The sequence below is a fragment of the Stereum hirsutum genome (genome assembly GCF_000264905.1).
Source record: "Stereum hirsutum FP-91666 SS1 unplaced genomic scaffold STEHIscaffold_21, whole genome shotgun sequence".
Taxonomy (NCBI): Eukaryota; Fungi; Basidiomycota; class Agaricomycetes; order Russulales; family Stereaceae; genus Stereum; species Stereum hirsutum.
In genome coordinates, this window is record NW_006763151.1 from 536,387 (window position 1) to 562,849 (window position 26,463).

At 51.6% G+C, this 26,463-nt stretch overlaps 8 protein-coding genes across 8 annotated transcripts; 2 read left to right on the plus strand and 6 right to left on the minus strand.

The window, feature by feature from the left end:
- Positions 1-1,631: 1,631 nt before the first annotated feature.
- STEHIDRAFT_172851 (uncharacterized protein) lies at positions 1,632-5,461 on the minus strand. The gene is made up of 2 exons (XM_007310747.1): positions 4,001-5,461; positions 1,632-3,941 (listed from the first exon to the last, which is right to left on the minus strand). The coding sequence occupies exons 1-2, from the start codon at positions 4,184-4,186 to the stop codon at positions 2,115-2,117; spliced, it is 2,013 nt and encodes a 670-aa protein (XP_007310809.1). The 5' UTR covers positions 4,187-5,461; the 3' UTR covers positions 1,632-2,114.
- Positions 5,462-5,858: 397 nt separating this feature from the next.
- STEHIDRAFT_172852 (uncharacterized protein) lies at positions 5,859-7,253 on the plus strand. The gene is made up of 7 exons (XM_007310748.1): positions 5,859-6,002; positions 6,095-6,141; positions 6,210-6,223; positions 6,304-6,367; positions 6,458-6,542; positions 6,619-6,642; positions 6,706-7,253. Exons 1-7 carry the CDS (start codon positions 5,895-5,897, stop codon positions 7,210-7,212), a joined length of 849 nt encoding a protein of 282 aa, XP_007310810.1. The 5' UTR covers positions 5,859-5,894; the 3' UTR covers positions 7,213-7,253.
- A 398-nt stretch (positions 7,254-7,651) lies between these two features.
- Positions 7,652-8,431, minus strand: STEHIDRAFT_28238 (uncharacterized protein; the record flags this gene model as incomplete). Its single annotated transcript, XM_007310582.1, has 3 exons — positions 7,652-7,822; positions 7,902-8,135; positions 8,195-8,431. Coding segments are annotated over 3 exons (642 nt in total), but the record flags the coding sequence as incomplete, so codon positions are not given.
- A 7,416-nt stretch (positions 8,432-15,847) lies between these two features.
- STEHIDRAFT_163079 (uncharacterized protein) lies at positions 15,848-16,229 on the minus strand (the record flags this gene model as incomplete). Its single annotated transcript, XM_007310749.1, has 2 exons — positions 15,848-16,119; positions 16,175-16,229. The coding sequence occupies 2 exons, from the start codon at positions 16,227-16,229 to the stop codon at positions 15,848-15,850; spliced, it is 327 nt and encodes a 108-aa protein (XP_007310811.1).
- An 82-nt stretch (positions 16,230-16,311) lies between these two features.
- STEHIDRAFT_163080 (uncharacterized protein) lies at positions 16,312-18,213 on the minus strand (the record flags this gene model as incomplete). Its single annotated transcript, XM_007310750.1, has 3 exons — positions 16,312-16,400; positions 16,637-17,920; positions 17,976-18,213. 3 exons carry the CDS (start codon positions 18,211-18,213, stop codon positions 16,312-16,314), a joined length of 1,611 nt encoding a protein of 536 aa, XP_007310812.1.
- Positions 18,214-18,655: 442 nt separating this feature from the next.
- On the minus strand, positions 18,656-19,586 carry STEHIDRAFT_142986 (uncharacterized protein; the record flags this gene model as incomplete). Its single annotated transcript, XM_007310751.1, has 3 exons — positions 18,656-18,735; positions 18,806-19,197; positions 19,238-19,586. 3 exons carry the CDS (start codon positions 19,584-19,586, stop codon positions 18,727-18,729), a joined length of 750 nt encoding a protein of 249 aa, XP_007310813.1. The 3' UTR covers positions 18,656-18,726.
- A 3,151-nt stretch (positions 19,587-22,737) lies between these two features.
- Positions 22,738-24,164, plus strand: STEHIDRAFT_126178 (uncharacterized protein). The gene is made up of 8 exons (XM_007310752.1): positions 22,738-22,995; positions 23,060-23,110; positions 23,182-23,356; positions 23,434-23,512; positions 23,566-23,613; positions 23,683-23,778; positions 23,844-23,894; positions 23,966-24,164. The coding sequence occupies exons 1-8, from the start codon at positions 22,959-22,961 to the stop codon at positions 24,077-24,079; spliced, it is 651 nt and encodes a 216-aa protein (XP_007310814.1). The 5' UTR covers positions 22,738-22,958; the 3' UTR covers positions 24,080-24,164.
- Positions 24,165-24,235: 71 nt separating this feature from the next.
- STEHIDRAFT_142988 (uncharacterized protein) lies at positions 24,236-25,861 on the minus strand (the record flags this gene model as incomplete). The annotated part of the gene is made up of 3 exons (XM_007310753.1): positions 24,236-24,558; positions 24,635-25,618; positions 25,693-25,861. The coding sequence occupies 3 exons, from the start codon at positions 25,859-25,861 to the stop codon at positions 24,494-24,496; spliced, it is 1,218 nt and encodes a 405-aa protein (XP_007310815.1). The 3' UTR covers positions 24,236-24,493.
- Between the last annotated feature and the right edge of the window lie 602 nt (positions 25,862-26,463).

The window sequence follows — 26,463 nt, forward strand, 5'->3', positions numbered from 1 at the left end:
GATATGTGGACTCTCCAACGAGTAAGAAAGAGTTCGCAGCAGCGATAGCGGTTCCAGGACGTCTTGCCATTGTTGTTCGTCGCTTATAAACAGGTTTTTGAGGTGGAGATCGACGATTCCGGTGAACATCCCCTTGCACAGGGGTGCAAGTAGTGAATAAGCATCGACGGGAGAAGAACGGTGGATAAGTGCAAACACAGGCCATTCGCTTATAAACTCATTGGTGTCAACAGCCAGGAAGAAGGTTCCGGCATCCCAAGCGTCGACGCTAACCGCGCGAAGCACCGGAGGAGCACCGTATGAGGGAGATGAATTAGTAGAGAGGCTGTTCACGAACGCCGAAAGTTCGTAATCATGCGACTTTTGGATGTCGAAGCGGCACTGAGCTGAAGAGGGGATTTTTATGGTATGGCGCAATTGAATACCGTCTATCGACGATCCATCGAGGGTGAAGTCTTCAAGATAAGCAAGCGATACGAGTCGTCCAGGAGGGGCGATGGAGGCGGAGGAGCGTTGGGGAGATGGATCTTCCCAGAAACTTCCACTAAGGTCACCGGAAATGTCTAGCGTTTTCAGTTCGGGCATACGTTCCAAGATGGTTGCAAATGTTGAAACGGTGATCCTCCGATCGGTCTCGAGTGTCGAGTTCCTGATACCAGGAAGATACACTCTAAAGGTGGTCAGGTTGTGAAATGGAAAGCTAGTCCAGGGCAATTGTACTCCAGCGATGAAGACATAACGAAGATTCGGAAAAGGTGACACAGATGACGAGGGAGGGAGAGTAGGATCAACATCGAAGGAAGAGGAAGAGATTTCGAGGATTTCCAAACGCGGTGCGCCTTCAGCAAGAAGTGACAGAAATTCGTTGGTTCCTGTATTTGGTCCGTGCACTGTCCTTAATGATAACTCTCTCAGTTTGTCACGATAAATGTCAAGGGGTACGTCAGATAAGGTCACAGGCATCTGCGTCGTGTCCACATCGACCGTTAGAAGTGCAGAGCCCGATCGTTTAAGACATTCCGACGTCCAGCGTGTACCAAGACAAAAGATTATACGCGCCCAGAAAGCGGGTTTATCCAGGACGAGGCCCCGCCAGTATTGGCACACATGTGTCAGATGGATCCAGCCGAGCCAAAACACAGCTGGGTGATTGAAGCGGGCCTTAGTGACGACCTTTGGCGGATCATCGACGAGAGTGAATATATGAGTCCATATTTCTGGGGGTACGCGCGAGAGGGAAGAACGCTGAGGAACGTATGAGCTTGGGCCAATAACCACGGGCGGCGTGTCCGAACGCTTTTGAGTACTGGACAAAGTTCTAAACGTGCGATGAGTATCTGGGCTGGTAATCCACGATAAATGGGAATTTTTTACCCTGGGGATATCTCAGTCACTTGCGGAATAAGATCTGACATTTTGAGAGCAGGACGAAGCGTTGTCAATGGTAAGAAAGAAAGGTGTCGTTCTGTGTCGTTGAGCGATATTGATCTGCGGAGACCCAAATGTTCGAAGTCCGCTGAACGACTGACGTCATTGTGGCGTGGCAGCTACACCCGAAAATATGCCAAAATCTCAAGGAGTAGTCTGGTAACCGACCGTCTACTCAAGGAGCACTTCAAGAGATAGCGGTAGCGACATTGATTATTATGGGTGAATTCGATGGATGAGTACTTCTGTCGTGACATACGAATACGTTGACGTTCGCAATAAATAGCAAGGGCCCGGGGCAGCGACAAGAGACAAGAAAAAAAAGTGAACAGAAGACGAGTAGGTAGGTGGCTAAGTCAAAAAGAAGAGCGAATAGTAGCTAAGTCAAAAGGAATGGAAACAAAAAGGGAATCTGGGATGTGTAGTCAAAGGCAAAATACGTATGTTCCGAGCGAAGGAGGAAGATAATATAGATACTGGAAGGCATAAATTTGAAAAACGGCGAATAGGGAGGGGGGTCATACACGATCGATACACATTCCCGCAAGTCAGGTCGGAAAGAAACCACAAAACGAAAGAACGAAAAGGCCAGAGAGAGAGGGAAAGAGAGTATGGAGGATGGATAGAGAAACCAATCGCGCACAAGATGAAGAAAACACCACGACAGCCAGATCCGACATAACCGCTCATGCCCTGATCCTCCACCCGTCACCCTTCCTATTCACCTTACCCACCCCTCCGATACCCTCCCGCACGACGAGCCACAACGCTGTCGAGCTCGCGATATCTTTGATCTCCTCCGCCGTCAGCACCAAACCCGCATCAGCATCGTCGTTCCAGTTCGGACGCGCGATCCCCTGCGGCGTCACCGCCCTCTTCCGCACCTCCATCGTCTCCACCACGATATCAGGCAGCGGGAACGGGATCTTCAACAGCGAGACGACCTTCGGATGATGTGGCGTAGGCGACACCGTCGCCACCTTGATCTTAATCCGACTGTGGCCGTGGTCGCTGTCCGGCCTACGCACGGAGAGCACACACGTCCAGGGCGTCTCAGAGTCCTCTGGGTCACTCTCGTTCCCATCGTCCTCCTCTCCCTGTAACCTCCGCGTGCCATCGCCCGCAGAAGGTGATGCCCCTTCAGTCTCACTCCCCGCTTCTTCAGTGTTCGTACCGATCGACACCGTCGACAGCCGTTTCTCCTTCCTCGACGGACCGGGAGATGTTCTTATTGGTGACGTGGCGGCTTCCCTCAACGACGTGGCAGACGGCGTACCAGAGCTCAAACCCGTACTCTCCCGCCTGCTCGACCTGCGTCCTAGTCCTGCGGTACCAGCAACACTATCGATCGTGCCCTCTCTCTTCACCCTCGACCTCGACTTCTTCACGCCCCCCTTTGTCTTCCCTCTAGACCAAATGAACTGCACCTCCACGAGCCCAGGCAACTCGCCCTGCGGTGGCTGCACCGATCGTCGCCGCTCATCTCCCGAAATATTCATCATCCCCATCATATTATTCAACAGCCCCGAATTAGACCCCTTGATCCACTTCCGCACGATCCACGCATAACTGTGAGGTCTGCCATGCGGAGGATTATACGGAGAATTCAAGGAGGGCTGGATACCGAGCACGGCAGGCTGCAGCGCGACGACCATGCCAGGTGACGGAGGTGGAGCGGCGTCACCCCCATCGCTGAGAACGGAAGAGCGTTTAGAGTGGGCAGACGCATTTAGAGTGCGAGCGCGTGGGACGGGTTTAAGGAAGGTGGAGTTCGTGGGAGAGGGAGAGACCGGTGGAGAGGAGATGGACGTGGCTGGGCTGTGTCCGGTCGCGGAACCGTCTTTCCGTTTGAAGAGTTTGCTGAAGATCCGCTTCTGGCGAGGGGTTTCTGCGGGTGGTGAGAGAGGGGCTGCTGAAGGGGCGAACGCCGACGGGGGCTGATGGTCAAGGCCGGCGGAGGAGATGGAGTAGCTGGAGGAGGTGGGCGTCTCGGGGCGGTCATGTGCGTTCAGTGTGTCCATGGGTGCGTCCATGCTCCGACGGGGGTTAGGAGTTGGGAGAGAGATGGCTGGAGAGGTGAGGCTTGAGTTGAGACCGAATACTTCCATGGGTTCGAGCACGGCTAGACCGATGAGCTCCATTCCGCGTCTGGCAAACCTTGCGATCTTGGCATCAGTGCCGGCATCAACTATCACATTCGCCATGACGTTATGGGCTTGAAGATTGTAAAGGGGAATGATCATTCGACGAGAAGAACTGCCGGTGGATGTGGACGCCACAGAGGAAAAGGAGGAGACGGAGGTGTAGCCAGAGTACATGGAGACATCCGACCTGTTGGACTGTGTACGAGAGAGGGAAACGTCGGTCTCGGACCCCGCAGTGCTGGGCCTTCCCTGGTCAAGGGATTCACGTCTCGATGATGAACGATCATTGGCTTTGGGAGGAACGAGCTGGACTTGGAGGTTTAGGGGATGATTGGATTTAGCCGGTGGCGGTCGCACGACGATGAAAGTCTGAGGTATGCAAATGTGAGTAAATGTCGAAGATAACAGATAATATGGGTTTTGCGCACCTCGTTCGCGAGCTTGCGCTCCTTCTTCTTCACAGCGACCTCCTCCCCCGAGACCTTCTTGCCTGGTACAGGCTCCACCTCATCCGCAACTCTCGGTGGTTCCGCAGTCTGATGAGGGTATGGACTGGGAGACTTGGGTTCAAACTGCAGCGCAGACGGCAGGAAAGACGTGAGGGTGGACAACATTAAGGCGACATCGGCTAGAGGGCTGGTGAATAGAGGGTGATGGTGGTAGAGGAGAGGAAGGAAGCGCGTAAGAGTGGAAGTGTACTATTCAAGCTTCGGCGGTGGGCCCACAACCCGCACGCGTCATGCCACTTTCTTACGTAACACTGCCTAAAATGGCTCCGGAATCCGATGAATCTCGCCGTCGGTGTGCGTCACCGCTTCCGATTCCCCATTGGTTCTCCGCAGACTCCAATCCCGCGACCACTCTTTGTCGCCGTCACCACGTCAGCGCTTCGCCCGAGCCCACTCTCCCAGTCCATCTACGATATTTTTCTCTGAGTGCTGATTGTATTTTCCCCGACGAACAGTCCTATGCGTCATTCGTGCTGACTCCAAGGCTAGGAAGTAATCCCGCTCCGGGGCGGGTTTAGAGTATTCAGCATCCGCCACGTGAACGGGTGTAGATCTCCGCGGGGACGCCTGTACGTACAGCCCATTTACGCGACTTTGGAGGACTTTGCCTGGGATGCAGGCCACAACAGCCTCGACGTGAGTCACACGGACAGACTCTCATCCATACCGTATCTTCGACACTCCACTGAAGTGTTCGCAGAATAGCCATCGGAGAGATATCTGAAAGCCCTGACGCTGCTTTGCACCGCTCAACTGATGGGTATCGAGCGGCAAGTTGTGCTGGCGCCTGCAGCCAACAAGTGGCAGTACTGGACATATGCCATCAAGAATTGTACCATTATGAAATGCGATGCTGAGAATCAATGAACACCATCGATATCGCAGACTTTTCGAAAACAAAACACCTGAAGGCCGTCGGAATATCTCGTCAGAGGGGTCGCAGGGCGTGGTCCACCAAATTTCCATCTCGATTCCATCACTACGAGTCCTCGAGTCAAAGCTCTGAGGCACTGCAGAGCCCAGACAACTCACAAAACAGTCATCCTGCCTGTCACTGACAGGAGCATGATATTCAAAGCGTAATGTGCTGACGGTGTACATAGGTTGGCTGACGTACCTAATCTCAGGCTATCGGGTCCGGAGCAAGCAGGAAGACCTTTGACACTCTGTATGATGCTTGACCATCAGGAATCTAGACGCCAGTGGACTCGTCGAGGTGATACCGGATGTGAGGAGGTGAGGAGGTGAAATGGTTAGAGGGGCGGAAGTGTGGCGTCTGCGTCGAGCCCAAAGAGGACGCTGTACGAAGATCAATTCATCGGAATTAGGTTGTTTCAACCATTGCTTCAGTAGACACGACAGGAGAGCGGCAGCTGAATGCGCCGTTTCAGATCAGGAGCAAGGCCTAGGAGGACATAGGGGGAAAGCAAAAGGCACCAGGGGAGGCGAAAAGCCCCGATGGTCGAGGGGCCTTTTTATAAGTGAGGCTCGCTTGTGACGCACGGACCACCGACGCGTCAAATGATGTAATATGTCGACAATCATGAGGACATCGAGAGACGTGTAACGGTCAGAACCAGCAAGTACGACGACGAAGCGCAGGCGGCGGGCGTGTGGCGGGACGACAGTAAGAAAGCTAATTAGACTGGGTGTCTTGCTTCGGAAGCCCCTATTCCCGGGTCCGGCCGGTGATCGTGAAATCGATATCCTGCAAACGCCCACTCCAACTTCAACCAGACCGCATTTTCAACCGTTCTGTGGCTGCCTCCTCTCCGGTGAAAGTGCTACCTCTGATTCTATACTAGTAGAAGAAATGGTTCCAGAAAAGGATCTGTCCAAGTATCTCGTCCCCGGATCGGACAAAACGTACTACATACCGAACTTTGTGTCGGAGGACGAAGAAGCGTATCTCCTGAGGAAGGTGAGCGGATGGTGACATAGGCCGTTAGGCAGGCCTGTTGGCAGTTTCTGAGGGGAATTGTTCGGGATCGACGTCTTTGAATGCGACCACAGATTCAAGAGACGCCTCAGAATAAATGGAGACAACTTGCAAATAGGAGGTTCGTGATGCTCGACCTTCATCCATAGTGAGATATTCTAAGTATTCGTTACTTTTTGGATGTGACAGGTTGCAAACATGGGGTGAGTATCTAGGCTAACTGAACTACTCGGCTTTTGTGGCTCTTGTCTCCCCTCATCCGTTATACTCATCTCATGCGTAGGAGGAGACCTAACCCCCAAAAATACACTCATCCCACAATCCATGCCTCCTTTTCTCTCGTCGTAGTAAGTACGCCACCTGAATCTCTGCCTCCGGGCGACCGTTCCGTCTCCACCGCACTGTGTCGAGCTAATGCATTGCCCTGTCGTTCGTAGTCCCGATATCATCTCGCGCATAGAGGCGACCGGGATCTTCAAAGATTCACCACACCGACGACCTAATCATGTTATTTTGAATGAAGTACGTTCTTCATATCCAGGCCTTGCTCGTACTCTCACAGCCACATCTAACAAATATTATCCATGCATGATCTCAGTACCTACCAGGTCAAGGGATAATGGTCTGTACCTTCGAATCCAACGTCTCGCGATGGGCTCAACGGCTCATTCCCGCCCATACTTAGCCACACGAAGACGGCCCATCCTACCACCCCGTCGTTGCCACACTCTCCCTAGGCTCACACGCAGTCTTTCACTACTACCGCTATCAGTCTTCACAGCCAGCGGATGATACTAGTACAGAAGGCGAGACAGTGTCGACGAGCGGCAGGGGACGAATCATCGACCGTACGCCGGCGCTCACGATTCTGCTCGAACCGCGCAGTCTCGTGATTACGACTTCATCGCTGTATACGGACCATCTACATGGGATCGATAATATCACCGAGGACGCATTCGCGGCACACTCACCCCGTCCCTACTATTCAACAAACAACGGTGATGGCCAGTCAAAATCAGGGAGTGAGGATCGCGTATGCGTCGCTAATGTTGAGATGCTGGAAGGAGAGGTGGAAAAGAGGGTGGTGCGGGAGGGTGGAGTGTTGAGTAGGGGGACGAGGTATAGTTTGACTTGTAGAGATGTTGGGAGGGTGGCGAGTGTAGGGACGGGAAAGATTTTTGGGCGAAGATGACTGGCGCTCCCAGATAAAAAAAAAGTAATGCGATAATCCAACTGGCACCCTTCGTACGAACGACAATGGTCGAAGGGCGACGCGGCGTTAGAGAGTTGGGGGAACCCAGACTCTGCACAACGTGGCACTCTCTAGACAGCGCTGCAGCATAGGCGGAGTATTTTTGCCGCTCACCCTTCTGAGGAAAGCTCTTCTACTAAGGCTATAGAGTTTATATAGAGTGCTCCCAAGTTTTGTCAGAATTTTCCATGCGATGAGAACTTTGTCACAGACAAAACAGGCCGAGCGCAGATACTACGCTCCGCAAACTCTATAGTACAAAAACAGACAATAAAGCGGACGATAACTGTACAGAGAACTTGAAGAACCTTAGACCTAAACGCTCCACCCCCTTCCTGTCATTGAGTCATTATCATGTATGTTCCGCCTCGAGTCCCTTGTCCTTATTTCGAGCCTCTTCCTCGAGCTCTAGAGTCTGCTTCCAAAGGCGGTACGCCATCAGTGCCACTCGGCCTTCACTGGGCGACAACAACTTCAGTGCTTCTTCGAGGTCCAATAGTGTCCCGACGTAGGTCTGTTCGTCGGGCATACCGGTATTCTCTTCACGTACCTTCGATCGCGAGTGAGTTCAACGATCTTTTGTCAGAAGGACAACGCAACAAACTTGAACGCGAATGAATGACACCCACCGCATCAGCCGGTATCTGACCGACATAGTAAAACGCTTGGTAGATGCCGCCATTGTCAACATGCCCATTTCCGAACCGTTTAGGACCCCAGCGTTGAGTCGTGATGTATATAGGCTCCGTATTTTTGCCTATCCCCCAAGGATCCACAGGGTTGGAATCCGGAGTGGCTGACTGTGGCGCATGAGGGGCGCGAGAGTAGGTGACCACCGGCAAGAATTCCGCACGAAAGCCAGACTAGACAATCAAAAGGACTCAGATGCAAGCACGCCAGGACCGAGAAGTATCACTTGTACCTCCTCGTATGCCTCTCGCAGAGCACACTGCTCTAGATTTTCCCCGACATCTTTCCTGCCCCGAGGTAGAAACCACGACTGCCTCTTCGTGTCGTTCACAACCACAACTTTGCCAGTCGAAGGCTGTATGATCACCATGGACGCCGCCAGCATAAAGTCGCGAGCAAAAAACTGGCTATCTGGGATTGGTGGTGATGACCATTCAGATAGAGGTGTGGCAGGCCTAGGCTGAGGAGGCCTTGTCGGTTGTGATGGGGCGCGAGTCTGTCCGACACGGAATATCTTGTGCGACATGACGCGAAGAGTATCGCTGATAGTACCAGAAATCACAGCTTTCTAACATGGAAGAAGAACAGTCAAGCCAAGGTCTATATCTATCGGCGGTGGTTGACCTACAGAGTGCGGGTATTTAGAGGTGTCAGCAGATAGCGGCAGGAAAGTGAAGCAAGCTGTGGCCACAGTGCCACAATGACGTCAAGTGTTCAGCGGACTCCAAACTTTGGGACTCCGCGGAACAACATTGCTCAAAAGGGAAAACAAATGACACCTCTCTGTCTTCTCATCCTATCCATCATCATTGACAACGCTTCGCCCTATTCTCGAGATGTCAGGGTAAAATTTTTCTACTTATTGTAGAACCCCAGTCCAGATACTCATCGCACGTTTATTCTCGAACTTTGTCCAGTACTTCAAAGCCTTCTGGCACGTCGCCCATGATTGTTGGCCCAAGCGCATACGTTCCTCATGGCTTCTCCCTCTCACGCGTACCACCTGAAATATGGACTCATATATTCATCCTCGTCGATGATCCGCCAAAGGTCGTCACGAAGGCTAGCTTTAATACCCCTGCTGTGTTTTGGCTCGGCTGGATCCATCTGACACATGTCTGCCAATACTGGCGGGGCCTCGTCCTGGATAACCCCGCTTTCTGGGCGCGTATAACCTTTTGCCTCGGTACACGCTGGATGTCGGAATGTTTTCGACGATCGGGTTCTGCGCTCTTAACAGTCGACATGAACACGAGGCAGACCCCTGTGACCTTATCTGACGTACCCCTGGACATTTATCGTGACAAACTGAGACGACTATCATTAAGGATAGTGCAAGAAGCATATACAAAAACCAACGAATTTCTGTCACTTCTTGCTGAAGGTGCACCACGTTTGGAAAGCCTTGAAATTTCTTCCTTTTCCTTCAATGACGATCCTATTCTCCCTCCCTCGTCATCTGCGTCCCCTTTCCCGAATCTTCGTCATCTCGTCATCGCTGGAGTACGATTACCCTGGAATAGCTTTCCATTCCAGAACCTGACCACCTTCGCAGTGACTCTTTTTGACGCCTGGAGTTCGACGCACAAGTTCGATCGAAGTCTCACCATCTCAACTTTGTTAGCCACCTTGGAACGTATGCCTGAGCTGAAAACCCTACGCATCAATGGTCTCGATATACCTGCTCCCCAGGAAGAGCCATTTGCCCAAAGCCCCTCCACCTCCATCGACCCTCCTAGACGAATCGTATCGCTTGCTCATCTTGAAGACCTCCATCTCGAAGGATCGTCGATACATTGTCTTCAATTGCGCCAATCCATAAAGATCCCCTCTTCAGCTCGACGCTGTTTCCTCATCGACAAGTCGCATGATTATGAACTTTCGACGTTAGTGAACACCCTCTCCACTAATTCATCTCCTTCATACGGTGCTCCTCTGGTTTTTCGCGCGGTTTGCATCGACGCTCGCGGGGGCGGATCCATGGTACTGGCCGCTGACACCAATGAGTCTACCAGTCAATGGCCCGTGTTTTCACTCGTTCATGATGCTTCTCACGTCGACGCTTATTCACTACTTGCACCCCTGTGCAAGGGGATGTTCACTTACCTCGTCGATCTCCGCCTCGACGGTCTGTCTATAAACGACGAACGACAATGGCAAGATATCTTGGGACCGCTTACGCTGCTGCGAACCCTTTCTTACTCGTCTGGGAGTCCACACATCAAGCAACTATTCGAAGCCTTGTACGCATGGCGAGCTTCAACCGACGACCCTCAGTCCACGATGCAGTTGCTCCCCGGACTGCAGACTCTGCATCTGGATTGTCCGTGCCAATGGACATCCCGGTTCACGGACTGTATACAACACCGGAAGCGATCAAAAGCACCGTTGGCCACGCTCCAGCTTACGAGCTTTTGCATACCGGAAAATGATGTGGCACGCCTGGAGAGTTGTGTTCCCAATTTACGAGTCTTCGGTACGACTGGTACGTGACACTAACGAACAGGAGCATCATAATACCGGTGAGTTGGTTCTTATCACTGCGTGCACATAATTCGTCTGCTTACACTGTCCCTTATTCAGTGCCTCTGTATCACGTCAGGGTGTTACGACCACGTAGCATCTATTTTTATTTATCTCCTCGAAATGGTATTTGCATGTGCGAGAAGTAGGTCTTATGTACTTGCCAATATATCCTTTCCTTTTCGAAAACAGACCTGTTTGATCGACCGACACGAGTTAGATGTCCAATATTTGAGCGGGTTTCCATTTTCTCGACGGGTCTGCTAAACTAGTAGAGTACTTAAGGCAGGCTGGTGCCACGGTGCCACTTGGGTGCCACAATGACGTCGATCATGCAGCGGACTTCGAACGTTTGGACCTCCGCAGAACAACACTGCTCAAAAGAGAGAACGAACGACACCTTCCTTTCTTCCTACCACTTCATCGACAACGCTCTGTCCTACTCTCAAAATGTCAAACCCTAGTACTCTTGAAGTCACCGCGATATCCCCAGGGTAAAAATTTTCAACTTATCGTAGAACCCCAGTCCAGATACTCATTGCACGTTTTTATTTTTGAACTTTGTCCAGTTCTTCGAAGCTTTCGGACACGTTGCCCACGATTATGGGGCCAAGCGTATACGTTCCTCGTGGTTTCTCCCTCTCACGCGTACCCCCAGAAATATGGACTCATATATTCACCCTCGTCGACGATTCGCCAAAGGTTGTCACGAAGGCCCGCTTCAATCATCCTGCTGTGTTTTGGCTCGGCTGGATCCATCTGACGCATGTCTGCCAATACTGGCGGCGCCTCCTCCTGGACAACCCCACTTTCTGGGCCCGTATAATCTGTTGCCTCGGTACACGCTGGATGTCGGAATGCTTCGAACGATCAGGCTCTGCGCTCCTAACGGTCGACATGGACACGAAGCAGATGCCTATGGCCTTATCTGACGTACCCCTTCGCCATTATCGTGACAGACTGAGACGATTATCATTACAGACCGTGCAAGGACCAGCGACAGGACTCAGAGGATTTCTGTCACTTATTGCTGAAGGCGCACCACTTTTGGAAAGGCTTCAACTTATTTGCTCTTCTATGGATGGTGTCCCTGTTCTTCCTCCCTCGTCATCTGCATCCCCTTTTCCGAGTCTCCGCCATCTCGTCACTGCTGGAGTACACTTGCCCTGGACTGGCTTTCCATTTCACAACCTGACCACCTTTGCAGTGACTCTTCCCAGTTTCTGGAGTTTGATTCGCGAGAATCTCACCGTCGCAACTTTCTTAACCATTTTGGAACGTATGCCCGAGCTGAAAATCCTACGCATTACTGGTGTCGGTATATCTACTTTCGAGCTAGAAGAGCCGTTTCCCCAAGCCACCTCCATCGACCCTCCTGGACGCATTGTATCGCTTGCTTATCTTGAAGAAATCGCTTTCAAAGGATTGGCGATTGAGTGTCTTCAATTGCGCCGTTCCATAAAGATCCCTTCTTCAACTCGACGCTCTTTCATCATCCATGAGTTCGCTGATCACGAACTTTCGGCCGCAGTGGACAGCCTCTCCGCTAATTCATCGCCTTCATACGGCGCTCCCCTGGTTTTTCGCGCGGTTTGCATCGCCCCTTACAAGAACGGATCCTTCGGACTGACTGCCGACGCCAACGAGTCTACAATCAAACGCCCTGTGTATGAACTTATCCACACTTCTTTTCCTTATACTCTCTTCGACCCTTATTCACTCCTTAGACCCCTACGCAAGGGCATGTTCACCGACCTCTTCGATCTCCATCTCGAAGACTTGCCCATAAACGACCAACGACTATGGCGAGACATCTTGGAACCGCTAACACTGCTGACCACCCTGTCCTATTCGTCGAAGAGTCCGCATATCGAGCAACTATCCGAAGTCTTGTGCGTGAAGCGCGATTCAACCGACGACCCTCAGCCCGCGATGTTATTGCTCCCCGCACTGCAGAATCTGTATCTGGATTGCCCGTCCCAATGGACGTCCCGGTTCACGGCTTGTATACAATACCGGCAGCAATCGGGAGCACCGTTGGCAACGCACCAGCTTTCGAACTTTGCCATAGCAGAGATTCCTGTAGCACGCCTGGAGAGTTGCGTTCCAAATTTGCGAGTCTTGGGTACGACTAGTACGTGACACTGACGAACACGAGCATCAGAATACCGGTGAGTTGGTTCTTATGACTTCGTGTACATCACTCGTCTGCTCACGTTACACTTATTCAGTGCCTCTACTATGACTAAGTATGTCGAGATTCTACGAACAGGTAGCATTTTTTCTTGTCTTTCTCTCTTCCAAGACGATGTTTGCGTGTGCGAGATGTAGACCTTATGAATTCGTCAATATATCATCCTGTTTTCGAAGGCAGGCCCGTTCGATATGCTTGATAAATACCGCCGTTGTCAACATGGCCATTTCTGAATCGTTTCGGACAATAGCGTTGTGCGGTGATGTATATAGGCTCACTATTGGCATCTATGCCCCAGGGATCCACAGACTTCGAAGCCAGAGTGGCTGCCTCTTAGTGTCGTTCACGACCACAACTTTCCCAGTCGACGGCTGTATTATCGCCATCGACGCCGTTAGCATAAAATCGCGAGGAAAGAACTGGCTATCTGGTTTTGGTAGTGATGACCGTTCAGATAGGTAAGGTATGTTGAAGTGGCCTTGTCGTGGCTGATGGCGCGAGTCTGTCCGACACAAAATGTCTTGTGCGGCATGACACGAGAAGTATCGCTAATAAGTAGTGCCAAAGATCACAGTTTTCTGACACAGGCTCAAAAAAGTCAAACCAGAGTACATATGTATCGGCGGTGGTTGACATGCAGAGAGGGGCCATTTAGGGGTGTTACTAGATAGCGGTAGGAGCTGGTAGGGAAGTAAAGTACGGCGGTGCCACAGTGCCACAATGACGACCATCAGCGGACTTCGAATGTTCGGACTTCCGCAGAACAACACCGCTCAAAAGGGAGATTCAGAACGAACGACACCCTCCTTTCTTCCCACCTCCCCATTGACAACGCTTCGTCCTACTCTCAAAATGTCAGATTCTATTCCACAAGTGACTGCGATAACCCCAGGGTAACATTTTATCGCTTATCGTGGATTTGCAGCCCAGATACTCATCGCACGTTTAGAACTTTGTCCAGGACTCAAAAGCCTTCGGACACGTCGCCCGTTGTTATTGGCCCAAGCGCATACGTCCCTCATCGCATCTCCCTCTCACGCGTACCCCCAGAAATATGGACTCATATATTTACCCTCGTCGATGATCCGCCAAAGGTCGTCACGAAGGCCCGCTTCAATCACCCTGCTGTGTTTTGGCTCGGCTGGATCCATCTGACACATGTCTGCCAATACTGGCGGCGTCTCATCCTGGACAATTCCACTTTCTGGACACGTATAATATTTTGCCTCGGTACACGCTGGATGTCGGAATGTTTCGAACGATCGGCCTCTGCGCTCCTAACGGTCGACATGGACGCGAAGCAGATGCCTATGGACCTATCTGACGTACCTCTTCGCTATTATCGTGATAGACTGAGGCGGCTATCATTATCGACATTGCAAGAACCAGATGCAGAACTCGAAGAAACTCTGTCATTTATTGCTGAAGGCGCGCCACTTTTGGAAAGGCTTGAGATTCATTGCTCTGCTATCAATGCCACTCCTGTTCTCCCTTCCTCGTCATCTGTGCTCCCTTTCCCGAACCTTCGCCACCTCGTTACTTCTGGAGTACAGTTTTCCTGGACTAGCTTTCCGTTTCAAAACCTGACCACCTTCGCAGTGGCTCTTCCTGGTGTCTGGAATTCGACGGTCGAGATCAATCAAAATCTCACCGTCTCAACTCTGTTAAACACCTTGGAACGTATGCCCGAGCTGAAAACCCTACGCATTACTGGTGTCGGTATGCCTACTCGCCAGGAAGAGCAATTTTCCCGAGGCCCCTCCACCTCCATCGGCCCTCCTGGACGAATCGTATCGCTTGCTCATCTTGAAGAACTCACTTTCAAAGGATCCTCGATAGATGGTCTTCAATTGCGCCGTTTCATAAAGATCCCCTCTTCGGCGCGACGCTACTTCATCATCCATGAGTCGCATGACTATGAACTTTCAGCGTTAGTAGACAGCCTCTCCACTAATTCATCTCCTTCGTACGGTGCTCCCCTAGTGCTTCGCGCGATTCGCATCCGCGCCTGCAAGAACGGACCCATCGTATTGACTGCTGATACCAATGAGTCTACGACCAATCGCCCTGTCTATGAACTTCTCCACAATACTTCACCCGTCGACGCTTATTCACTACTTGCGCCCCTGTGCAAGGGCATGTTCAACGACCTCGTCGTTCTCGACCTCAAAAACCTGTCTATAAGCGACGAACGACAATGGCAAGACGTCCTGGAACCGCTATCGCTGCTGACTACCCTATCCTATTCGTCGAAGAGTCCGCATATCGAGCAACTATTCGAAGCCTTGTGCGCAAGGCGAGGCTCAGCCGACGACCCTCAGCCCACGATGCCGTTGCTCCCCGCACTGCAGACTCTGCATCTGGACCACCCGTCTCAATGGCTATCCCAGTTCACGTCTTGTATAGAACGCCGGCAGCGATCAGGAGCGCCGTTGGGAACGCTACAGCTTTCGAACTTTGTCATGGCGGAGATTCATGTGGCACGCCTGGAGAACTGCGTTCCAAATTTGCGAGTCTTGGGTACGACTAGTACGTGACACTAACGAACACGGGCATGAGAATACCGGTGAGTTAGTACTTATGACTTCGTGTACATGATTCGTCTGCTCAAGCTACACTTATTCAATGTCTCTGGTATGTACCGCGCCGAGAGTTTACGACTAGCTTGCATCTGTTTTTATATATTTCTCCTCGAAGGTGTTGTCTGCATGTGCGAGATGTAGATCTTATAGATTCGAATATAATACCTTTCTCTTTTCGACGGCAGACCCATTCGATTGACCCACACGAATGAGATATCCAATGTCTAAGTGGTTTTCATTCTCATTTCTTCGGCATCTCCTAAATTGAGTATGCGCGTATCGTAAGTATAGTACAGTATCTCTGGGTTCCCCCTTTCCTCCTCCACGAAGGGTTTTCCATGTATAGGACTCTTCCATCATCTCAATATGACGGATTCTATCCTTCACGAGCTGTTATTGCCGGGTTAGACCTCCTTTCCTCTTCCGCGATGGATTGTATATGTGTAGTAGGGTGAATCGATCGCTCTGCATCTCCAAATCTGACTGAAGTTCTCCACGAGTTGGTTTTGCGGTTTATAGAATGAGACTTTCCCGTCCCGCGGCGCAGATACACTAGGGTAGTGCAAGCCGGCGTGAACTGGGAGGATTATGTGCGAAACTGAGTGTTGAAAGCTTGGAACGGTGACATGTACGGAAAGGTTGGGAGAGTCGGCGAGGAGCGAGTGGGAGGCGTCGAGGATGGTCTGATATTCAGATGGAGTTGGTTGTGGTGATGTCGGTGTCCGTCGTGTCCGATGGTTGTGGTGGTACTGGTGGTACTGGTAATCATCGTGTCCGGTAGTGGTGGTAAGTGCGGGTCGATGCGAAGGTGCAGGTGCCCAATATGTGAGTTAGGGGCGCGGACAGTAAACGTGCAGACTATAGATCATGAAGTGTCAGCGTCCTCCAAAGATGTAACAAAGTATGGACGTACCAGTGGAAATGGTTCGATGAAATCGTACCACTAAAGTCCTCTGGTCGTCGATCATGGCATTTTTCTAAATTGTGGCGTGGTGTTGGTGTCCTCGCCAGTTCTGGTCGTATGTGGTCGTTCATCTTCGTCCTAATACTTCACTTTTCCGTCCCATCGTCTCCCTTCCCCTGCGACTCCCCAATCTCCACTTCCATCGAGGTGTCCGGGGGGGCGTCCGGGAAGCCGACTGCGAGGAGCGATAGAAGCTCGTGCTCAGTGGCGGAGAGCGACTTATCAGAATAATCTCCATCTCCTAGAGGCCTTTCTCATCTCTCTTTCGAATCTGTCAGATCAGTTTCCTTATACCTCCTTCCCAAACCGCCCTCCCACATTCTTGCCTCGTCCTGGAGCTACCATTCCTTTTTCCATCATCCCCGTACCGTGTTGCTCCTCGTGATCTCGAATTGAGATACAGTATCTGACACCTCCTGAAGATCATATCCATCTCCGCAACGATCTCTGCCGCCGTCTCAGGCAGCTTGGCTTCATTCTCCGTCGTACTCCCGACCTGATCGGGAGCCTTTCGACGAGGATTCGCCAGTGACGTACGAGCAGGTAGCCGCTTGATCTCGCCGAGCTGGCCTGGAGGGGAATTACGTTTGGAGGGGAAGCGGTTTGGAGGAAGGTGGTTTGGAGGCAAGCGATGGGGACTTTCAGAGGCCTCGCGAGCAGCGAACGGGCTCGGAGTATTGGTGGGGAGGGGAGCGAAGTCTGCCGCAGGGTCGTCGTCGAGCTCTATGGCGCTGGGAAGCTCGATACAGAAGAGGAACTCAGCCTCCAGGACCGAGCGCCTGGATGTCATCACCATGTCCTTGGACCTAAGCTCGTCGATAGTGGTAGCTGAAGAATCCGATTGATACTCATCGCCGGAGAAGATAAAGCGTTCAGCGAAGGAGCTGCTCATGACCAAGGGCTTCGTAGGAGATGGAAGACGGTCATGGCCTAGTTTAGCCATGGGTTTGACTGAAGACGACCTCAAAGCGACAGCGACAGTAGACCTCTGCACAGAAATAGCGGACAGTAGACGCTTGCAAGGGGCCGAGGCTTTGCGTCCTGCAAAAGGGTTCGGCGTGTTGGCAGGAAGAACAGCGAAGTCGGCAGCGATATCCTCGTCGATCTCGGCAACGTCAGGAAGGTCGATATCACAAAGCAGCTCGTGGCTCGGGGTGTCGCCGGGAGTAACAACAAAGTCGGGGGCGACATCCTCGTCGGTATCGACAATGTCAGAAAGGTCGATATCGCAGAGCAGCTCGTTGTCTTTGGGGAAAACTGACTGGGCCCGATCTCTGGAGATGATCGTGTGCGGCCTCGAAATGACAGGGAAAGAGAGGCTCCGCGAAGAAATGGGGATCCCAGCGTGCTTGGGAGCTACCGGAAGAGATACCCTGCGAGCAGTTGGAGCCGAAATCTGCATGGGGGCCACGGCCACAAGGGAGGTACGACGAGCGACAGTGGGGACTGATGGACGAGCCGAAGCTGGGAGCGAGGTGCGGCGGGAAACGATAGGCTTTGGCACTAGTGCCTCTTCTAGAATGGGAGAGCGAGACCTGGTCGTAGGGGTGGCAAAGGTAAGATGTTGACCCTCTGCAGATGTGAGCACGGCCATGGACTCCTTCGAGGTCGATACATTCGATGAGATGGCAAAAGGTTGTGGAAGAGGCTTCTTGACGAGCGAGGGTTGCATACGGAGACTAGCTTTGTCCAAAGCTGTTATGGAAGATATAAGAAACGGTGTCAACTATATACCGTCAAAGAAGCGTACCTTTGGGTGTGTTCGTGATATCCCTCAGGCCAGAGGTCAATTGGGACCTGACTTTCAAAGTCGGCTTTGAAACAGCCGACTCATACATAACAGTCGATGGACGAACTGTAGGACTCCTTGGATAAGGTTGGACAGCCTTGGGAGGTTGCGTGTTCTCCCCGCCGAAGGTGCGAACCTTTGGTGCAAGCAGGGAGGCACGGTTGCTGCGCGCTCGAGGAACGGAGGCAGCGGTAGTCATTGTGTTAGAGTTTGGATGCGAGTGTGCAGTTATGCAAGATTGTGGTTAACGTTGGATCGTTGTAGGGATGAGGTAGGACATGGTCTATATAACCCCAAGCGTGCTTGATTGGAATTGGGACTGGTGGTTGTACCTGTAGAAGCGGCGGCATCGGGATGGTGGTCGGATGACGGTGAAACACTATTTTTGTCCAGACGACTCGGAGTGAGACATGTAGGCGCCAAGAAGTGAAACCGGTGTGAAATACGACTGAAATAGCCTGAAAAGTAAGATCGCGTCAGGACGTGTTGCAGAGGTAAGCCATACTTCGGCTCAGATGATGGCCTAAATTCGGCCTGACGAACAGCACTCCACGTTAACTGAAGTTCTTGGATATTGGATAAGAAACGCGATATCGTCGTTAAGAGGTCCATGTTTGAGAGATATGGGAATGTAGACCTCTGTGACATTTGATTAATGCTGGAAGCAAAGCAAAATACAGGTGAAGGTTGATGCAAAAATCTAGGATCCTCATCAATAACTCTGTCAGAGAAATATCAGTCATCACATCCAAGCCGAAAATACTACGCAAGCGGCAGAACAAAAAACTCACCGATCCAGCGAACAATCGAACGTCCGAATGTACCTCGTACGAGTCCCTATCAGCACTGTTAACCTTGATCACATTAAACCTATTCTCCTCCCCATTCCAATAGAGAATCCTCTTCACACCGGCCCATTTACACCATTCCAAGCATCTCCAGCAAGGTTTTGCGTTTCCCATTCCGTTCTTCGTCACTCGAGCGACGTAGATGTCCGCACCGTTCACCCGTGGGTCTCGCCGCCGACCACTCCAGCACTTGTCGCCAGTCTCGGCGGACCCGGAGCCTAAGCTGGAAGACCTTGAGCGTCTACGACCGCTTTTGCTGCCGCTGCAGCTGGCATCGCCCTCACTCTTGCCTCCGCCGTGGCCCGTTCTCTCGTGGCGGGCCCTACTGGATTGACCTGTCCGCCTTTCTGCCTTCAGCCTCTCAGCGGTATCCACCTTGTTGTCGCCTCCCTTGAACATGCTGTTTCCCCTCGCCATCGAAGCCGAAGATCGAGCCGTCCGCCCCTCTCAACGCCGCAGACTGAGACGATACGCGACCCTGCTTGCGAAACGACGGTGACATTCCGGTTAGGTTGTAGATGGCGTGCATCTCGGCGTGCATCGACACTGGCTTCCGGTGTCCTCGCGTGCGCACTTCGGCGCCATCGTAGTGTGGGCGGTGGTGATTGTGGCCCGTAGATATGATCTTGCCGCCCTTGACGAGAACAGCACCGAGCGTGTACGACATAGGGCTCTTGGAAGCTGCATCAGCGCAGGAGGACAAGTAGAACTGTGACTTGTTCATGTTAAAGATATGAACGAAAATCTGGGCTGAGGAAAGATTGGACAAGGCAACTGATTAGCGATATTGTGGTTAAACGGTGTGACAGGAAGTGACGCTGTCATCATTCGCCGCCACCTCACTTGTTCTGCTCTACCTCAATCCAATACGCCCTATCAAGCCTGAGGCCTGAATACATACGATTGCCCTCCGGGCGCGACCTGGTCCTTTGTCCTCTATTAAATCGTCAACCGTTCCTACGTCCTCTTGTTTTATTTGTATGGCACGCGTACATGAAAAAGTCATGCGAGTTCTCTTGGAGTTCTCATTACACCACAGAAACACAGAGAACTAAGAAGTCACTTCAATGCAGACCATGTACGAAAGCGAGATCAGTGACTCAAAGGATAATACTCTCAGTCTCCGACAGGTGTTAGTAGTATTTTTCAACTCTGACCATACCTCCTACAAAGTAATATTGATGCAGGCGGGCCACTGCCGCGCCAGGGCTGCGCAAGCTCCGCCCAGCCGCTTCGTGGCCCGAAGTGGTTTTGTCAACCGATAAAATCTTGAACAACTCTCAGTAATCAGTACTCAGTGATAGTGCTTATATGGTCTATCAGGAAAGCTTCACCAGCAGCCCAAGTCAATAGGCACACTCAGAATTGTTTTAGACCATTGTTTCGATGTATTACCCCACACCATCCGACTACATAGGCCCAACTACAAGGATCTATACAGCAAAAACAGAGCATCTCGAATTGAACAGAAAATACCTTAGACGCCAACTCCTCGGACAATGCACTCCGAATCGCGCTCTCCTCCAACATATCGGAGATGATTTTCACACCGCTCACCTTCGTCACAGAGTGCGTTCGGGATTTGAATTTTCTTTGAATCACGTTGTCGGAATGTGTGGTGACAACGATAGAGGCGACTGTACCTTTGACGGAGGCTGGGCTTTGGAGTATTGAGGGTGTATGGGTGCAACATAACACTTGCTAGAACAGCGTTATGTGGCACATAACATGGGTTTCACTCCTATCAGAAAGGTGTTAGTTGATGTTTGTTGGAGGCGCCTACGGCGCCACACGTGTAGTTGGAATCATAATGCTCCATCCAGAGGCCATTGCTATCCTCTGGATCGTAACACTTGACCTTGCCGTTGCTGCCATACAAGTTGCCTCAGTGATCTGAGACGCCGAGGGCGTAGTTATTTGTCACTGAGGGAGCGCCAAAGAGCTATGTAGAGGGTAAGTGTCAGATGTCGGACATATGAAATGGCAAAAAGTTGAGTGAAAGCAGAAAATAGCCGAAATACGTACTGCGAATGATCCAGGAGTATCGTAAGCAGGCGCGGAGAGCCAGGAGAGGAGTACAAATAGATAGACTTACCGGTGACGGTGGACGATGCCACTGGATCGGCTACGAGACCCCTCTGCACCATATCTAGCAAAAAGAATTCTCATCAGCATCCCCCCAATGAGCCCTGCGACACCATTTTCTTTTTTATGTCAGATCCAGACATCCACCACTCACCTCTTTTGAAGGTCCACAGCCACCAAATTAGACCACACCGCCCCTCTCCCTCATACATCAGCGTACTTATATCCCAGACCGAGGCTCCGTTGCGTCAGACAGGGTAGGGCCCACGAATCGGGCGAGACGGGCTTGGTACGCTTGTCATCCCGGATGCGAGTGGTGAGTGAGACGGGAGAGGAGGGGGGACAATTGATTTCTGTGGGTCGGGAATTCGGTAGGGTTAGGCAAGGTGAATTACGCGGAGCAGAGGAGAGGGAAAGGAGTAAAGAGAGAGGAAGAGAGAGAGAAGAGAGGAGGGGAGAGAGAGGAGAAGAGAGAAGAGACGCACCGTGTAATCTCGCCCGGTCTACAGTTGAGCTCGTAGCAGATCTCGAGCAAAAAAACGCACAGGCTAGGAAGGTGCCGTCCGCGCCTGGAGGAGGAGGAACAATTCCCCGCGTGAGCGGTTTACATTGTGGCGCGCGTCTGGTGAGAAGAGCGAGGAGGGTGGTGGCGAACTGGAGGTTGGAGCGGTCGAGGACGTTTGTCTCCGTGAGCATCTGTGTGTGTGAATTATTTTGCGCGCCATACGTGTTGTTTGGGTAGGACAAGGGGGAAGAAGCGGAGAGCAGGAGGATGAGACCGTAGAGGGACTTGATGATTATCACATCAATCAATGAAACAAATATACAGAGGACAACGGGAACACACCACTGCACAGCTGAGACCGTGGAGGTGAGAGAGCATTTGCTGCCAAGAGTTGCAGTGCGTGTTCGCGGAAGACGATGCTGGTCATAGTAGACAGCGAGAACTAGGATATAGATCAAAAGTAATGCTACTGATATAGGGGAATTGGGGCTCTCATAAGATATACGCACCTTGACCTGGCTGGACATTAAATAACTGTTATGTATGAGCAGGATGAGCGACTCGGCGATACCTGTCGTCCACAATGCTCACGATGAGGGACGGAGAGCAGCACTGTCAACGTACCAGAAGTACCCGACCGGAAAATACGGGCCTTGCCGGACTCCTTTCCCTTGACTGCCAGCGTTGGCGACATTCTCGAGAAACAAGAAAGAGATGGGAAGAAAGTCGTGGTACGCAGCGTCGATGAACTTCAAAAAAGGTTTAGTGAAGGAGTCGTCTTTGCAGTGAGAGTCTGAGACACGAGCAAGAGATGGGTATGACGTCGGGAACCGCACCACTACTGTTTGCCGAGCTCTGGAACGGGCAGCGTGGGAGATGCAAATTACCCCGTTTTGGAAGGCGAGTAGCGATTTCGTCCACGTCCACAACCTGCTCCTAAACGGACCAGGTATAACCATACCGTTCCGCCGAACACCTTTTGACGCCAAACATTTATAAAACTGGTGAATACTCTCGATAAGACGTTTCTCTGTTCATGCTCATCTCAAAGCGACCGCTCGTGGTGTCACACGCTGTCACATCACAGACAGGTTGGGAACCGCAGGTTCTCTTTAGGTTTTCTTCCTATGACAGTTTCTTTTTTTTCATCTTCTTGCTTTCGATCCACTTGATTGATTGGTAGGTTACCTGGCACCAAGGTCCTAGGTGAACCCACAAATATCGAGTCAGAATCCTTCACGCGTCCAATCGCACTCAGCTATCGGTAGTATCCTATCGGGTGGCAAAAACTATGCAGACTGAGGTATCACGAAAAGGTGTCATGGGGCATGTGTGGCCACATAACCAAGTGTTTGCGTGTTACAAACCCGTTTCGTTGGCGAATGATCCTACCAATCCTGGTCCAAGCACAAGGCCGGAAACGCCGCACCCTTGCAGTCCCGACCGACCTGAGACGACATATAATTCAGGACTTGACCAACGGCTGGACTCTGCCCTCGTTCGACCATGCCCGCCATCGTGAAACTGCTCGAGCATCCGACCGGTCAACCCATCTCCTTGATCTACACCTTGCAATATTCTGATGCATCAAATTTTCCGACTCACAGATATCCAAATCGTTGAATGTGCCGCTCTTCTCTCGAAAGCGCTTGAGGGAGGTTCGTGGTGTCCCGTCATAGTTATCTGATCGGATAACCAAGGATATACCCTGATCCTCCACATTCCACAGATGTAACCATCCGTGCCATGACTGGCGGCCGGGAAGAGCTCGCTCCTGCTCTCTTCCGCGCAATGCTCCGCGCTGGCTCGCTTGGAGGAAAATTCCATGTTGTTTCAGACGAGGTGTCCGGGCAGATCACCACGGTGGCGATCTCATTTGCTCCTGGAGGCGGCTTATTCGATAGGTCAGTCTGCATAATGCCATTCGTGCCTCCCATCATCTATCACTGCTCAGAAGTACTAACAGGCCATTTTCTCTCAGAGTAGACCAGCGCGAGGCTGGCTGGAATGATTTCTTTGCATCATTGTCTCACGAGACCCAAACATGGTGGCGTACGACAGTGAGATATCCCAGTTGTCTTGATGGAATGGCCCTCGGTACTAATTCGTGTAGCTCGGTAAAGATTACGCAGATGCGATTCATGCGATACTAGGCAATCATGTATGTCTTCTCGATTTCTAGATGGACTTGACTGTTACTAACCTACCCGATTGACTGCCCTGCTCGAAGTACAACAATCGTTGGCAGATCAACGTCCTCGCCACACATCCAGAGCGCCAACGGAATGGTTATGCCACGGCGGTCATACAGGCTGTGTGCTCTCTGGTGTGTATCTTTCGTGCATGCAGTTCCTGTCCAATCGTCACTCACCACCCTACTCCAACACACAGGCCGCAAAGGATAAAACTGTACTTGCACTAACAACTCAGAACGAACGAAATGTCGGTTGCGTTCCATGGCTTTGCTGCTTGCAGAAGTGACCTAACCTATCTTCATTCGGGACTTACCGCAGGCACAGTTCTACCAGCACCGAGGCTTTTCTATTGTAGGAACGACAGAAGTCAATGCACCGACTGGTCCGTGGACACAATACGTCGTGCTTTGGGACCCGAACGTGCCTTCCTGACGAACGGCCGCAATCTCGCATTTTCTCCGGTATAAATCATGTACATTACATGGTATATTACTACATGCAATATAAATATCACGAGCAACCCTTCTTACCGAACCCCCCTTAACGCAAAGCCCTCGTACACAATAAGCAATCTGAGCCGCTCTGCCAGTATCATAGTAGTACTACTATCAACAACTTCCTACATAATCTAATAGGCATCGTCAAGGCATCACTCTAAGTCCAGTTGAACGAGCTGCGCGGAATGGGATAGAAAAAATGAAAGCAAAGCGAAGATAAAGCGTGCCAAGTTCACAGATATATGCTCGGCCTTCATGTAGCGAGAGTAAAGGGAGATCATACAGCTTGATGGTACGACTGCGGGAAAGCTAATAGTCTGAGTCTGAGTGTTAGAGTAGTATGTCATGTTTAACAATCCTCAGTCATGACCTGTTTCTGCATTCGTTCGTCGTGGAGTTGAAAACTGCGTTTGCCTGCAATGCATACGATGAGATAACGACAAGGCTATTCGATTCCCTGGACACGATTTATAACGAAGTGTACACATACTCATAACATCGCTCTCCATTTCATCAGTCTCGGCAACCAAGGCGTGATCACCAAACTCTTGCCCAGCAGGTAACTCCATAAGCTCATCGCTCTCCCCGGTTTCCTGAGACTCAAGCGACGAGCTCAAACTATCCAAAGACGTCTCTGTCTCGTCTACCCTACGGTTCCGACTCGTGAACGCGCGCCTCCTGTACCTTCTCGTCAGAGTCATCAACTCGACGATACTCAGATCGAACTCGGGTGGAAATAACGGATGGTTGAGCGCCGGGAGCGCCATCGAGGCTCTGTCGAGGGGATGACCAATGATCGGGGTAGAGGTGGCATTGGAAGACGAAGTAGCGGTTCCGAGTACGAGATTAGACGACGACGTAAATGCGGAGTCGGATATCGGGTCGGAGTTCGTGGTGGATCTGAGCCAGCGAAGCGTCTCGTTGCTAGTGATCCCAGCACGCAGAGCTGAGGATGGGGATGGGTAAAATGATGGGGTCGGCGAAACAGGCGACGGGATGATTGGCTGCGTAGAGCGATAACTGGCCGGACGCCGTAGCGAGAAATAGTCGGTGGGACCTTGGAGGGATAAGGCAGGGCTGGTATCCTCAAGATGGCTTCCGGTGCCATCGATCGTGCGTGGTACGTTTAGTGGCGAGTCGGAGGGTGACGATCGTGGAGAGTAAGGAGAAGGCATGAGCCGTACGAAACCATTTGGGCCTATAGAGAAGGGTATCGTGCTCTTCACATCGACGGCTCCTTCTGCGTGTCTCGTTCGTAGCCTGTGGCTGAGCTCGGGACGTGTTGGAGATGGAGGTTCGTGAGGTGAAAGATTCGACGGGATATATAGCGAAGACGTGAATACGAAGGACTCGGGAGTTGGAGTTGGTGGTGACGAAAATAACGCATGGGTTGAATTTGAGGAGGAAGCAAGAGGACTCGAATTGTCCATAGAGCCTGCAGCAGCGAGCTTTATGGGTTGCGGATGAGGATGGCCTGAAAGAGAGAAGGACCGATGGTCAGATCAGTCAAGAATTATATCCAGCGGATGGCCAGACCTGCATACTCACAGGAAGGTCTTCTATGCCGGTGCACGGTGCGAGCAAGCGAAATCGGTGGGACTCCGTGTCTCTCCGGGCGTAATCGCAGGCCAATCCTGGAGTTATCTCGCTGCAGTTGGCGCCTACTGGAAGTCCCTTGTCCCGAGGACCTACATGCGAGGCTTTTCGTATAACCCATTAGAACAGCTCCCACCTGCTATACAAAGACCAACAACGTGTGTTCGCCGTTTTTATATAGGAATAAGACACCACCTCATCGAAGGGCCGATATTCGCCAGCAATGGTCCCAACGTTGAATCGCGCTGGCGCGCGATTGTCCACAGAACGGCATACGATTCACCGAACATTCATGTTGGTGTAAAGATAGCATAGAAAGGTGGCCTTCTTCGATGGGAACGGCGCTGCGAGGACTGACATAAATGACGGTAATGAGAAAAGAACAGGCCGTGATACCTGGAAGCATGCACATCCAGAAGCCAGCGGGAACGTCGCGAGGCAGTCAGGCTGTCATTATTTCGAGGATGAATGTCGCCGTTTGGGGGCAGGCGTTGCTCACGTAGAGCAGGTGACGAGGCCAATGTAGATTCCACGCTTGTTACGGCAACTCTACGGGTCTGAGATCGGACGCTCTTTGCCAAACATGCCGCAGCCTCAAATCTTTGGGGAACAGGCTTCAGCTTGATCTGTATTGCGCCCTAGATCACTGAAAACGTTTAATAGAAAATAATCAGTCCCGATGACGCAGATAGAAAAGTGGAAACGGTGGACCGCCGACGTACG

Coding starts and splice junctions, on each gene's coding strand:
- STEHIDRAFT_172851 (XM_007310747.1), bottom strand. CDS start 4,186: ATGTTGTCCACCCTCACGTCTTTCCTGCCGTCTGCGCTGCAGTTTGAA. Junction 3,942..4,000: donor AGCGCAAGCTCGCGAACGAG/GTGCGCAAAACC, acceptor TGCATACCTCAG/ACTTTCATCGTCGTGCGACC.
- STEHIDRAFT_172852 (XM_007310748.1), top strand. CDS start 5,895: ATGGTTCCAGAAAAGGATCTGTCCAAGTATCTCGTCCCCGGATCGGAC. Junction 6,368..6,457: donor CCTCCTTTTCTCTCGTCGTA/GTAAGTACGCCA, acceptor TGTCGTTCGTAG/TCCCGATATCATCTCGCGCA. Junction 6,643..6,705: donor TACCAGGTCAAGGGATAATG/GTCTGTACCTTC, acceptor GCCCATACTTAG/CCACACGAAGACGGCCCATC.
- STEHIDRAFT_126178 (XM_007310752.1), top strand. CDS start 22,959: ATGCCCGCCATCGTGAAACTGCTCGAGCATCCGACCG. Junction 23,357..23,433: donor GGAGGCGGCTTATTCGATAG/GTCAGTCTGCAT, acceptor ATTTTCTCTCAG/AGTAGACCAGCGCGAGGCTG. Junction 23,895..23,965: donor CAACTCAGAACGAACGAAAT/GTCGGTTGCGTT, acceptor GACTTACCGCAG/GCACAGTTCTACCAGCACCG.